The following is an 11,547-nucleotide window of genomic DNA, read 5'->3' on the forward strand; positions in this document are numbered from 1 at the left end:
CTCCCGTCTATGGCTGCGGCAGTATAGCAGAGCTTGGGCGTATTTTCTGCAGGCCATACCAGACGAACTGCCACAACTAGACTCACAGTGAGTAACATAATGGTCACAGCCCCTGAGCCTGTAGATAGATTCAACACATAGTTCCTAAATCGACGTTCAAGGAGCTGAGAAACGTTGGTTGTTTGCCTGCCGAGCGTGAGCCACCGCCTTTGGTGCTCGGGAAAAAAGTTGGATCCGAGCTTGCCAGGTAGGAACTCCGAACTTCATCCAACTTTCCATCGCCTCACAACGACAACCTCACTTCTCCTAATCACCCCCTCCAATCAAACACACGATTCAAAATGGTCAAGCTCACTGAGGTTGAGGACGAGCACTTTGCTCACGAGAAGCCCCAACCCTCCAAGCACAACGTCCTCCTAGTCTCCGATGACGAGGACGAGGATTACACCGACACCGGTTCGTCCATCACCACACCTCCAATCCTAACACCAAAGTCACATCCCTCTAACATCCCCTGATGATACAGAGTCCGAAATTTCCGTCGAGTCCGAGTACGACCTCGAGAGCGAGACCCTGTACGACCGCCTCTACGCCCTGAAAGACATTGTTCCTCCCTCCGCCCGTCTCCAAGTCAACAGCTCCGTTTCCTACGTTACTTCTCTCGCAAAAAGCAGCATCGCCTTCAGTGGCAAGGCGCTTTGGATTCTTAGCACTAGCGCTTTCCTGCTTGGTGTCCCGTGGGCTCTTGCCTATGCCGAGGAGGAGCAATACATTCAGATGGAGCGTGAGCAGGGCATGATCAAGGGTGCTAACGAGGTATGTCGCGCGCGATCTTCTTACATAACCCGTTGAATTCCGCTTTTTCGTATTATCCTACCTACTACGAGTTCGTTTCGGCATCTCGCGACCGATGAGGTGCTGAAAACTCTTTTACGTCGCGTCGGAGGCGCCAAGAAGCTAAAAAGCATCGTCATCGTCATCGTCTATGTCTTGCTTGATTTTGGAGCTGCAACGAGAGACCGCAATCACTAACTTTCCTTTTTTAACTGCAGATGCTTGCCCCTGGCGTTCCCTCCACCGAGGAGCAGAAGGCTCAACCTACACTATAGACAAATTCATCCAATCGAGCCCGCAGTGAATGCGAATTGAAGGAACCAGATAATGCCCGCTTGACAATCGCTCAGCATCGCGATCGGTTACCGATGCTTTTGAAAGGATCTCTGGATATTGTCAATTGATCTGCCTGGGGCAGAGATAACGACACCATGACGAGGCTGTTATGTACGAATCAGAAAATTTGGTCATCAAAAAAAATCATCAAACCGTGTCGCGTGATACCAAAAACAATTTGTGAGGCGACACAGCTACATGGCTTAGGATCGGTATAGCGAGTGTGGCTTATTGTCTTTGCAAACCGCTGCGGACTGCTTTATATCTCTCTCCCATCCCTCTGTTTCGTGGAGTTCTTTTGGCTTCAGGAATATGTGTATTTGTATAAGCTGTTTTCTCTTTTTCTACCTTTTTTTTTACCTCTGTAATTTTTCCCATCTCATGTATTTTCATGTCCATTCTTGGTTGTCTTTTCGACTTACGCTTCTAGATAATGGAATGTGAATGACTTTAGAGATCTGCTTTCGAGAAGGAATCCCTGAAATCAGAACTTCGTTGGCTCAGGTTCTCCCTCTGTATCGAGGGGGAGAAACAAAAGGACGCAAGCAAGGTAAATAGCTAATAGGGTATCAAAATAAAATCGACCTGCGCCAGAAATATCGATCCAACGCCGTACTTGTCGCGAATATCAAGCCCCAAAGCGGGAGATATATCAAGAATCAAGCACATGAACCAAGCAAGCAGAGTACATCGCGCTTGCCAAGAGATGACCATGAGTTGATATACCGAGAAAGCAGTCCAGATAATTACAGCAGCGGACTGAGCACTTGAAGCTCAGGCTCAAGCTCGGCTCGAGTGTCCTTTGCCCAGAGACACACTCAAACAGCCTAACAATTTGTCAGAACAATACTTCAACTGGGGTTACAAAGAAAAAAGCATACATACCGCTTCCCTCGCATTCCTCAGATTGATATGGAAGTCGCGCCAAAGCTTCTTCACCTCTTCCTCCTCAACCATCTTGTTAAACGCCTTAGCCGCAGACTTGTTCTTCTTCCGCTGGCTGTACTGGCTCCGTTTGAGGATCTTCTTGTCTGAGAATTGGCCCTTGATGCGGAGGTGTTCGACTACCCATTCGTTTAGGTGCACACGCCAGTGTGTTAGGGTGTGTGCCATGGAGGCGTTTTTCATGCAGTGTCTATGCAATCTTTGTTAGAATGAAGCACACTGAAAGGGCGAAGGACTAGGGATTGGGGACGAACCGTCCGAGGTAGAAATGCGTGTCTTCATCCGGTAGGGTGTAGCCTTCGCGATCTCTATCCTGCTCATCGCTCTCGTCTTCGTTGGAGGATTGCTCGTCGTCGCTGTCTGCGTCTGCGAGGGGCTCCAGGGTATCGAGCGCGTAGGCTTTGCCGTGCAGTTTAACGTCGAAGGAGGCAGGGTGTCCGGAGCGGTTACACGCGTCACAGGGGTGATTAAAGTCTGTAGGATAGGCTGTGACCTCGATCTGTGGTCTTGCAAGGAGAGATCTCCGGAAGTTGGTGTTCCAGACTGATGAGACGAGCTGTGACCCTGTTCGTCCGCGGACTTCAGCCTCAAGTTTATCAAAGGCAACTTTGTAAACTGGATCTGAGCGAGGGAAGGCCGGATTAAGCTGATTGTGGACCATCCACTCGACTGCGTCCTGGAAATAGTCTTTCATTTGCTTATAGGCGTGTCGGGAGAATTCGATCGGGATGTCCTCGAGGCCGGCCGGGGCTCCAAGCTGTTCATCTTCGTCTTCGTCGACAAAGTCGTCTTCGTACCGATCGAGATCTTCATTTGCGCCGATTGTCGACTCGACGTCGCTACCTTCGCTTTCGTCTGCCCAGTTGCGGAACTGTGGTTGACGCACTGGGGCTTCCTCTTCTTCTCTATTTTCGTCTTCGTCCTCATCTTCGCTGTTCTCCTGCTCATCCTCGACTGTGGGAGATAGCTGGTTGTCTTCATCACTCTCCTCTCGCTGGCCGGCTCTTCGGCGGCGTAGGGCTTCTAGGTGTTGTTGCCGCTTTGCTCTCGCCGAATTGGGGACGTTGCCTCGCGTGCGTGATGTTTTGACAACTGTGTAGATATCAGTATAGAGCCCTAGATTTTGATTGTCAAGGGACTCACCCGAATCTTGCAAATCCTCCAGATCCTCATCTAGATCAATCCTATCTTGGGCTGAATCGCGGCGCGGAGTGTGAGGTAGGTTCGGCGACTTCGAAGGAGTAATGCGATCTTCCCCTTCCTCATCCAAATCATCATCAACCACGATGGGCTGTGGCGCTCCGCCGCGCCTGAGTTTCCGTCGGGGTCGAGAAACTACCTCATCTGCATCACTTTCCGCCACTGCCTGTTGATCCTCGGATTCTGAAGCCTCTCTCTTGCGTTTCAGAGCCCTGGTTTTCTTCCGCGCGCTCTGCATAATCTCCACGTCACTTTCGTCCTCGGCTTGTGGAATTTCAGTCTCTGGAGTATCCTCTCTCTCGCGTTTCATGTTCATGTGCCTGCTGCTCTTGCGTGCGCTGGGTAGGGTCTCCACGTCACTTTCACTTTCTTCCTCGACCTCTGGATCTTGAGTCTCTGGGGTCTCTAGAGTCCCTCTTTCGCGTTTCATGTTCCTATTTCTCGTAGGCTTTCGCGCGCTGTGTGTGATCTCCAAGTCACTATCCTCTTCAGCTTGCGCATCTTCGGGCTCTGAGATTTCGTCTTTTTTGCGGGTTATGACCCGATTGTGCTTGCGCACGCTGTGTACAACCTCGATATCACTTTCGCTTTCGCTATCTTTGAGGGACGGAGGGGATGAGAGAGGTGTTGATGGAGAGGCTTTCTTCGAGCTTGATATTTGCAACGACCCTGATTACACTAGTCAGCACCCATATACATCAAAATTGCAGGGAAAAGTCCACTTACCTTTCTTGCTCTTTTTATCCTTCTTCCTAGACTTTCGCTTCTCTACAGGCTCCACCTCCGGCTCAACCCTCACAGACGGCGATCTCTCCGGCGCAGACTTCAAACTTCCCTCAGCAGCCGATCTCTCCCGCCGCACCGTCGACTTCGACGGATGCGAATACCGCAGATTCGCATTGCGACTCGGCTCCTCATCTTTATCGTCCGATCCGAATGCCGGCGGGACAAAAGAAAGCCTCGCTTGCTTCGCTTTGCCTTTCGATTTGCCGTAGGTGCGGGGCATGAGTGTGGAGTTTGATGGGTGATAGGGATAGAGATCGTGAAATATAATGTCGGAGCAACGGAATGCTGAAGGGAGATAGGTAGGTATGTGAGTGGGAAGGATAATGTGTTAATGGTATGTGAGGGGAATAAGATGATGAGGGACTTTTTGGAGATGAGGCGCGATGGACCGCGTCGGGTTGTCGCGAGAGCACGTGATGTGATTTATTGTAAGGCATATTGCGAGCAATTTTGTTCGCCCTGTGCGAGTGAGTATAGTTGGTGGATTGAGCAGTGGAATTTGTTGAGTGGACAGGTGATAGCAACATCTTGAAGGGTCTTGTCTCTAAATACACTGTGGTTCTACAATCAGAGTGCCTTGAGAGATGCATGAGGATCTACCTTTGACCGTCCGAATTTAGACTCTAGGTACTAAGTACCCTAACCAATAGTCCAGCTAAGGTACCTGCCCCTACTATCAAAAACAAGGCCAGACCATCATGGCACTGAAAACACCCCTAGGCTGGTGTATAGATCTCCGCCTCAATGATCCCAAGATCATCATTCTCATCCATCGCAATCCTCAAACTTGTTCCCACCGTCGCATTCAAATTGAGCGTGACATACCCAAGCGACGTTGGAGTCGTACCCGCGAAGACAACATTGTCATCTATACTGACCTTGATTGGGTACCGTGTATTTCTGAAGTCTCGCAGCTTTAGCACCAGCTGCGAGACATTGACGGGGTTGTCCCAAGAATATTCGATCCAGGCGTTCTCCTTGACTGCATCGCTGCGCCAGGTTGTATATTCATTGTCGTCTAAAGAGGCCGTGGCGTTGCCTTGATTCGAGCCGGCTGTCATATTGCTGACCTTGATTGCACGCCGCGAGACAGTATAGGACTCCCCTGCCGGCGTTGGCCCTCGCGATAAGTTGGGCTTCAGGTCTTTTCCTGGTATGAATGTGGTCAGGCCATTTTTTACAGAGATGGGCTTGGTCGAGAGGATGACCGAGGCTGATTTGAGGCCAGCAGACTTTGCGCTGAGTGTGATCTTGCCTGCTCTTGTGGTCGAGCGTAGCAAGACACGGTTCACTCCGTTTTCCACAGGAAGCGTCTTTGAGAGAATGTAATTGCCAGGGCCTTGTGCAAGGCCTCCGCGCCAGGTGGTTTCGCCGGTCAGGTCGAAGTCGATCTCGTTGAGAGCAACTGGGACTCGTTGGTTGTCCTTGTCGACTACTTCAACGTCCACGACTGCAATGTCTGCTCCGTTGGCGACGAAGCCTCCAGGGGATGTTCGGGGGGTTAGTCGAATGGTAGTAGGATTGCCGGTAGTCATCTTCTGGTCGAGCAAGATTTTCTCCTTGCCAGCGGACGATCCAAAGGCTTTGAGCTCCCCAGCGGACCAGGTGATGTTTGAGAATGTGAAGAGGAATTGATAGCTCTGCTCGCCCCAGCCCAAAGATTCGCCGTTGAGAGTCAGCTCAACCGCATCAGCAGTAGAAATAACATAAATATCTTTGACCGTCGTATCATTGTAGTTCCAGTGTCCAATGATATGACCGGCAACCTTGTCGACATCAACCCAGTTATCCCACATGACACGATGGGCATGCCATCCGTCCTTCGGCAATCGAAGAGCATCAACTTCTCCAGAGCGACGGTAGTTTTCAGCACCCCGATAGTGGGTGTTCGAGTCTGAGAAGATGATGTTCACACCACCAGCGTTGACTCGAGTACCCGTGCCGGGTCTCTGCTCGTAATAGTCGAACCACCTTTCCACATTCTCAATCGCATGGGAGTCCTGATTGTGATTGTAGCTAGGGGCTGGTGCATTATTATAGGGTGGACCCTCCCCATTTGGATGATAAGGGGGAGAATGCTCGTCCCAGTACTTGCGCAGGCCCTCGTCTCGACTGTACTCCATTTGCCAGAACGGAATGCGCGCACCTTTGTTGATGTAAAGCATTTCTCCTCCAAACTCGGCAACCTTGCTGTCTAGCATCTCGCGTGAACCCGCAGCCCGTCCACCATGAGGATCATAGACATCCCGTAGCTCCTTCATTTCCGCCATATGCTGTTCTGAAATTTCGAAGTTTCCAGACTCGTAGAAAATGACACTCGGGTTGTTGCGGTTATAAATGATTGCATCGCGCATCAGCTCAACGCGCATCTCCCAGCGTCTCCCTGTTGTATCTGCCTCCGAGTCCCCTGCTGGCAAAGCCTGGATAATACCAAGACGGTCCAGCGATTCAACGTCTTGCTTCCACGGTGTAACATGCATCCATCGAATCAGGTTGCCGTTACTGGAGAGCACTAATTCATTGGAAAATTCCGAGAGCCATGGCGGAACGGCAGAGCCGAGTGCAGGCCACTCATTCGTGCTTCGCTGCGCGTAACCTTTAAGGTGGAGGGTGCGGTCATTGAGTTTAAAGGCGCCATCGTTGAAGTTAGTTTTTCGGAATCCTGTGGTAGTCGTTACGCTGTCAATGACTCTGTTCCCTGAGACAAGGGAAGTTTCGACATTGTACAGGTAGCCGTAGCCCCAGCTCCAGAACTCGAGCCCTTCAATAGCAGCTGAAGCACTGATGATCTTAGTCTCATTTGCGTGAAGGGTGTGGCGGCCCCCTCTAATCGATTTGATACGTTTTCCCTTGAGATCAGAAATTTCGACTTGGAAGTTGAATGTTGTAGACGACTTCAGCTCATTTCTAACTTGTGTCTCTGCTGTAAACGAAGCAGATTTGGCAGAGACGTCAATGTCCGTTGCATAGACGTAAACTCCAGTTGTTTTCAGGTTCGAGTACAGAGGAAGAGTCTGATAGACACGGTCTGTGATGTGCAGCCAAACGTTCTTGTTGATCCCACCATAATTGGCATAGAAGTTTCTATCACTCCACTGATACGGAGTGTCCGTCTCAACCTCACGATAAGCCCAGTCGTTGTTGATTCGTGCCGCTAGGACATTCGAACCTCTATCGGTCAGAAAGTCACTGATGTCAAATCCAAATGCCATCACTCCGTTCTGACTGCGACCGATCCACTTGCCATTAACGTAGAACTCGCCAGCATGACGAATGCCTTCGAATTCAAGAAAGACCTTCTTTCTTTCGGCTTCTTTTGGCAATTCGAACTGCTTCCGGTACCACGCAATACCGGTGGATAGGTTTGCAATGCTCAAACGAAAGGCATCATCTTCGTTCCAGGCATAAGGCGTAGTGACCTCTTTCCAGCCATTGTCGTCAAACGCAGATGCTTCTGCACCCTCGAGGTCACCGACGTGAACTTTCCAGTTCTGGTTGAAATTGTACTTCTCACGGGCTTGGACAGAAACCGTCAGGAATGAAAGGGAAAGCAAGCCAAGGTGCCACTTCATATTTGCGAGGTGCTTGTCGGTGACGAGAAACTTTGTGTGGTTCCTGAGATGCCCTCTTCGCTGTCAGAAGGCGGCCTTTATAGGCGTGCATCGCAACTGGTAGCTCTCATATTTCGGCATAATATCAAGATTTCAAGAGCAATTCAGTTACCTATCCCTGGCGTAGTATATTAAGCTAGGAACTTTCTGCAGCAATTCCGCCACTGACAGAGTGAAGAGCTTGCTGCTGAGTCCTATGGTAGCTTTTTAGTATATGGTCTGGATGTGACCACCAGGGATCCCCGCATCTTCCACCAAGCAGGGCTCCAATTCACGAGGCCGAGGGGGGTAACCGGCTATTGAGTGTGGCAATCTAGGTTTTGCTGTATCTCTTCACTTGAAGAAGGTGAGCTGATTCGGCATCTCGGGGGAATAGATGTGGAGGAGGAGATCCGAGGGCGGCCCTGGAAGGGTCGCAACTGTCAACGTCTCACATGGTGGACAATTGTTCAGGCATTTGACCAAGATCAAAGAGAGATATTCTTCCTGGCTTATGAGAGCCCTAGAGAGCGCAAAGTGTCGTGCATATCAGTCAAGGACCCGGGTATTGATAAGGTCCAAGCACAGGCAGGCACTGCTGGCGTGGCAGCATCTTTGTTCAGGGTTAGCAGTCAGAACTGTGAGGTCAGTGATGGAAGCTATACCGATATTTGTTAGTTGCAGCATAATTTTTAAGACTTCTTCCAGATGGAAGTCGGATGAAAAGACTCGGGGATAGGCAAGAAGGGGGGCCGAGGCTCGTCTCGTGACCACATCAGGCCATTTCCCCAACCTAAGGTCGGTCTCTCCTCACCTCCTCACCTCCTCACCTCCACCGTCCACGCCGTTCTCCTCATCCCCACTTTCAATTCCAGCTCAATTCAGCCTAATGTCAGAGATCACTCATCATGCCTCTACAAGTTGGATTGGTGGACCATTATGTTCCCTTTCACCCGAATGTTGGCTCGTGATTCGTGGAAATACACCTGCACCACATAGCGTCGGCGGAGAAATTCCTCGAATGCGAACCCCAGATTATTCCTGCCCCGGACCAGGCTATCAGGACAACCAGCGCTCGGTTGGCCAGTGACTGCGTAGCACGCCGCTAAGAAATGTGGATTCTTGGAATTGTCTTGTGAGAGGCTTGTTTGCCAGACACCAGTCCCACAAGGAGTCGTTCCCCATGGGAGTTTCCTCGCCTTGTTATCGCTGTCTGGGGAGGAAGCTGGTGCGATGGGGGCCAGGTCTTTAATATAAATGTTGGATCCTACTGCTGGGCTTTCTGTTCCCGTGTCTCTGCGAGCTCCTATATATACCCCAGCGAACGCCCACCGAAGCCTTCGAACCACCCGAGCGCTCTTCATCTCTTGGTCTTCCTGGGCTGGTCTGGGCAAACAGTCAAGCACTCGGCCACATTTTTTCTTCATTCTGTATTCGCTGGCCAAGCAGCCAAGGGCTGGGAACAAGCAGAATGATGGCGATTAACTTCCTTGGCTCCAAGAGAGCCTACAACTGGTTGGTTATGGAGGCGCAGCTTCACGAACATGGCTAACAGAATGTTTGAAGGTACCTGTCGCTCGTCGCAGCGGCATGCATGGTGCTCTACGGATACGATGCCTCGGTCTACAACTCGGTCCAAGGCTCAGCGAACTGGGTCGCCTACTTTGACGAGCCCGATGCCAACCTCATTGGCGCCGTGAACACAGCCTACACCGTGGGTGCCATTTTCGGTGGTTTCTTCCTGGGTGGCCCTATCGCCGATTTCTTGGGTCGTAAATTTGGCATGGCTATCGGGTGTATTCTTGTTATTGTATCGACCTTCATGCAGACCTGGTCCCCCCGCCACAACATTGGGTGTTTCATTGCTGGACGATGCATTATTGGTGTGGGTCAAGGTATTGCATTGAGTATGTGATCCCGAGCCACTGAGTTGTATCGAGATTAGAGCTGACAAGCCGTCGCAGCCGCCGGACCTATTTATATTGGTGAACTCGCCCCTCCAGAGATTCGTGGTATAATCATGACGTTCTGGCAAATGTTCTACTCAGTAGGCTCATTCATTTGCTTCTGGGTGAACTATGGCTGCACAAACCACAAGGAGAACCTCGGTGAGTGGGACTGGAAGATGGTCGTGATTTTCCAGCTTCTTGTTCCGGTCATCATCCTTGCACTGTTGCCAACCATTCCTGGTAGTCCCCGATGGTGAGTGTGCTGTCTCTTATTTTTACTGCCCGACTAACACAATCAGGTACATCCAACGCGGAAACCAGATTGAGAAGGCTAGGGCTGCCCTCAAACTGGTGCGAGAGACTGACGAAGAAGTCGAGGATGAACTTCTGAAGATTCGTGAAGCTCTCGAATATGAGAAGGAGGCAATCTCTAGCAACTATTCTGCACTCTGGAAGGACAAGTCGCTTCGGAAGCGCATGTTACTCGCTCTCATACTCAACGCGGGCCAGCAGATTACTGGTCAGGGAAGTTTGAACTCTTATTCCACGAAGATCTACAAGAACGTCTTTCCCAGCGACAGCCAGATTGCTCTGATCAACGCTCTCAATGCGACTTTTGGCATTATCTTTACTCTTAACGCCGTTTGGATCATCGATCGCTTCGGTCGTAAATTGCTACTGATTGTCGGAGGTATCGGCATGGGCATTTGCATGATCATTGTTGCTGCTGTCGAAACCGAGACGCCATCGCCTGGTGGAACAAAATCTCAACCAGTCGGAATATCTATCGTCTTCCTACTGTTCTTGTTCATATTGTTCTGTGAGTTCAGGATTCCGTCTAGTTCTCCATACATGTGACTAACCTTTCCCAGACAAACCCTCTTGGGGTGCGACAGTATGGATTTGGACGTCCGAAGTCTTCTCCATGAACGTTCGAGCGCAAGCTGTCGGCATGGCATCCCAGACCCAAAACGTCGCCAACGCCATTGTCCAGCAGTTTTTCCCTACCTTCCTTGACAACGAAGGTTTCTACGCGTTTTACATGTTTGCGGGTATAAACTTCCTCTTGGCAGTGTTTGTCTACTTTTTCATTCCCGAGACCAAACAGGTGCCTCTTGAGGAAATTGACGCTCTGTTTGGCGGGGCCAACCACGTCACCCGCGGAGAGGAACTCGTCACTTCTGAGAAGCACGAGGTTACCCACAAGGAGTAGATTGGAATCGTGTGAGAGGCGATGCTGATTGACGCTGTTGAAAGTCTTCTTGGTTTGACTATCTAGCATATTATATCATGCAACATGGTCCTAGAGATGTAATCACTGATTAGCTCAAAGCCATGAAAGCCATTAAACAGAATGGATCTATGGTACTTGAGTATGATTTTTTCGTTGCCTTAGCTTAGTAGAATCGTAGCCTTCACACTTAACCAGACTCATACAGGGTGTCCGACGTCGGTTTTTGAACAATAGCAGCCGTGAGAGAAGGGCGGGCTAAGATGCGAGCCCTGGTAATCTTTCTAGATGACTGAATCTTCGATAGGTGTTCAGGAGCACGATCCATGGCGGGCACAAATAGCCTGTACGTGTGCTCCTCACTGAGCTCCAGCCTCGAGTTTTCCACAATCGCACTGTACAACTCCAGAGGTCACATCAAGCTCGCAACACGTAGTTCAAAAGGTGTGATAACTGTAATAATGGCCCCTATCCGAGTTGTGGACTGAGGGTGTTCATGATGGACCATGGTTCCAGCAAGGCTTCCAGGATTTCGCTGCACAGACTTGCTTTTTCCCATCGACTCGATTCGTCGTGAGCAAAAGGCCAGACTCTGACGTACAGTATAAGCGCCGGTTTTGGGGTGGAGGCATGCGGAAAGAGATGCAGGAGTACGAGCTCTTGATACGATCGACTC

At 50.4% G+C, this 11,547-nt stretch overlaps 4 protein-coding genes across 4 annotated transcripts; 2 read left to right on the forward strand and 2 right to left on the reverse strand.

The window, feature by feature from the left end:
* Positions 1–254: 254 nt before the first annotated feature.
* Positions 255–1,125, forward strand: BJY04DRAFT_73126 (mitochondrial import receptor subunit TOM22). The gene is made up of 2 exons (XM_073720956.1): positions 255–456; positions 527–1,125. The coding sequence occupies exons 1-2, from the start codon at positions 342–344 to the stop codon at positions 850–852; spliced, it is 441 nt and encodes a 146-aa protein (XP_073576216.1). The 5' UTR covers positions 255–341; the 3' UTR covers positions 853–1,125.
* Positions 1,126–1,988: 863 nt separating this feature from the next.
* BJY04DRAFT_213173 (uncharacterized protein) lies at positions 1,989–4,321 on the reverse strand (the record flags this gene model as incomplete). The annotated part of the gene is made up of 5 exons (XM_073714790.1): positions 1,989–1,997; positions 2,056–2,305; positions 2,370–3,207; positions 3,259–3,984; positions 4,042–4,321. The coding sequence occupies 5 exons, from the start codon at positions 4,319–4,321 to the stop codon at positions 1,989–1,991; spliced, it is 2,103 nt and encodes a 700-aa protein (XP_073576217.1).
* Positions 4,322–4,577: 256 nt separating this feature from the next.
* BJY04DRAFT_177679 (putative cell-associated beta-galactosidase) lies at positions 4,578–8,384 on the reverse strand. Its single transcript, XM_073709624.1, has 2 exons — positions 8,357–8,384; positions 4,578–8,304 (listed from the first exon to the last, which is right to left on the reverse strand). The coding sequence occupies exon 2, from the start codon at positions 7,671–7,673 to the stop codon at positions 4,818–4,820; it is 2,856 nt and encodes a 951-aa protein (XP_073576218.1). The 5' UTR covers positions 7,674–8,304; positions 8,357–8,384; the 3' UTR covers positions 4,578–4,817.
* A 136-nt stretch (positions 8,385–8,520) lies between these two features.
* BJY04DRAFT_177680 (putative MFS sugar transporter) lies at positions 8,521–11,015 on the forward strand. Its single transcript, XM_073709625.1, has 5 exons — positions 8,521–9,206; positions 9,258–9,598; positions 9,656–9,893; positions 9,940–10,460; positions 10,513–11,015. The coding sequence occupies exons 1-5, from the start codon at positions 9,163–9,165 to the stop codon at positions 10,851–10,853; spliced, it is 1,485 nt and encodes a 494-aa protein (XP_073576219.1). The 5' UTR covers positions 8,521–9,162; the 3' UTR covers positions 10,854–11,015.
* The last annotated feature ends 532 nt before the right edge of the window (positions 11,016–11,547 follow it).

Source organism: Aspergillus karnatakaensis, assembly GCF_047715665.1.
Source record: "Aspergillus karnatakaensis strain CBS 102800 unplaced genomic scaffold BJY04scaffold_3, whole genome shotgun sequence".
Classification (NCBI taxonomy): Eukaryota; Fungi; Ascomycota; class Eurotiomycetes; order Eurotiales; family Aspergillaceae; genus Aspergillus; species Aspergillus karnatakaensis.

Bases quoted from the DNA above. Each gene is read 5' to 3' on its own strand.
- BJY04DRAFT_177680 (XM_073709625.1), top strand. From the start codon at position 9,163: ATGATGGCGATTAACTTCCTTGGCTCCAAGAGAGCCTACAACTG. The intron at 9,894-9,939 runs GTGAGTGTGCTG...TAACACAATCAG, and splicing joins ATTCCTGGTAGTCCCCGATG to GTACATCCAACGCGGAAACC. The intron at 10,461-10,512 runs GTGAGTTCAGGA...AACCTTTCCCAG, and splicing joins GTTCTTGTTCATATTGTTCT to ACAAACCCTCTTGGGGTGCG.
- BJY04DRAFT_73126 (XM_073720956.1), top strand. From the start codon at position 342: ATGGTCAAGCTCACTGAGGTTGAGGACGAGCACTTTGCTCACGAGAAG. The intron at 457-526 runs GTTCGTCCATCA...CTGATGATACAG, and splicing joins CGAGGATTACACCGACACCG to AGTCCGAAATTTCCGTCGAG.
- BJY04DRAFT_177679 (XM_073709624.1), bottom strand. From the start codon at position 7,673: ATGAAGTGGCACCTTGGCTTGCTTTCCCTTTCATTCCTGACGGTTTCT.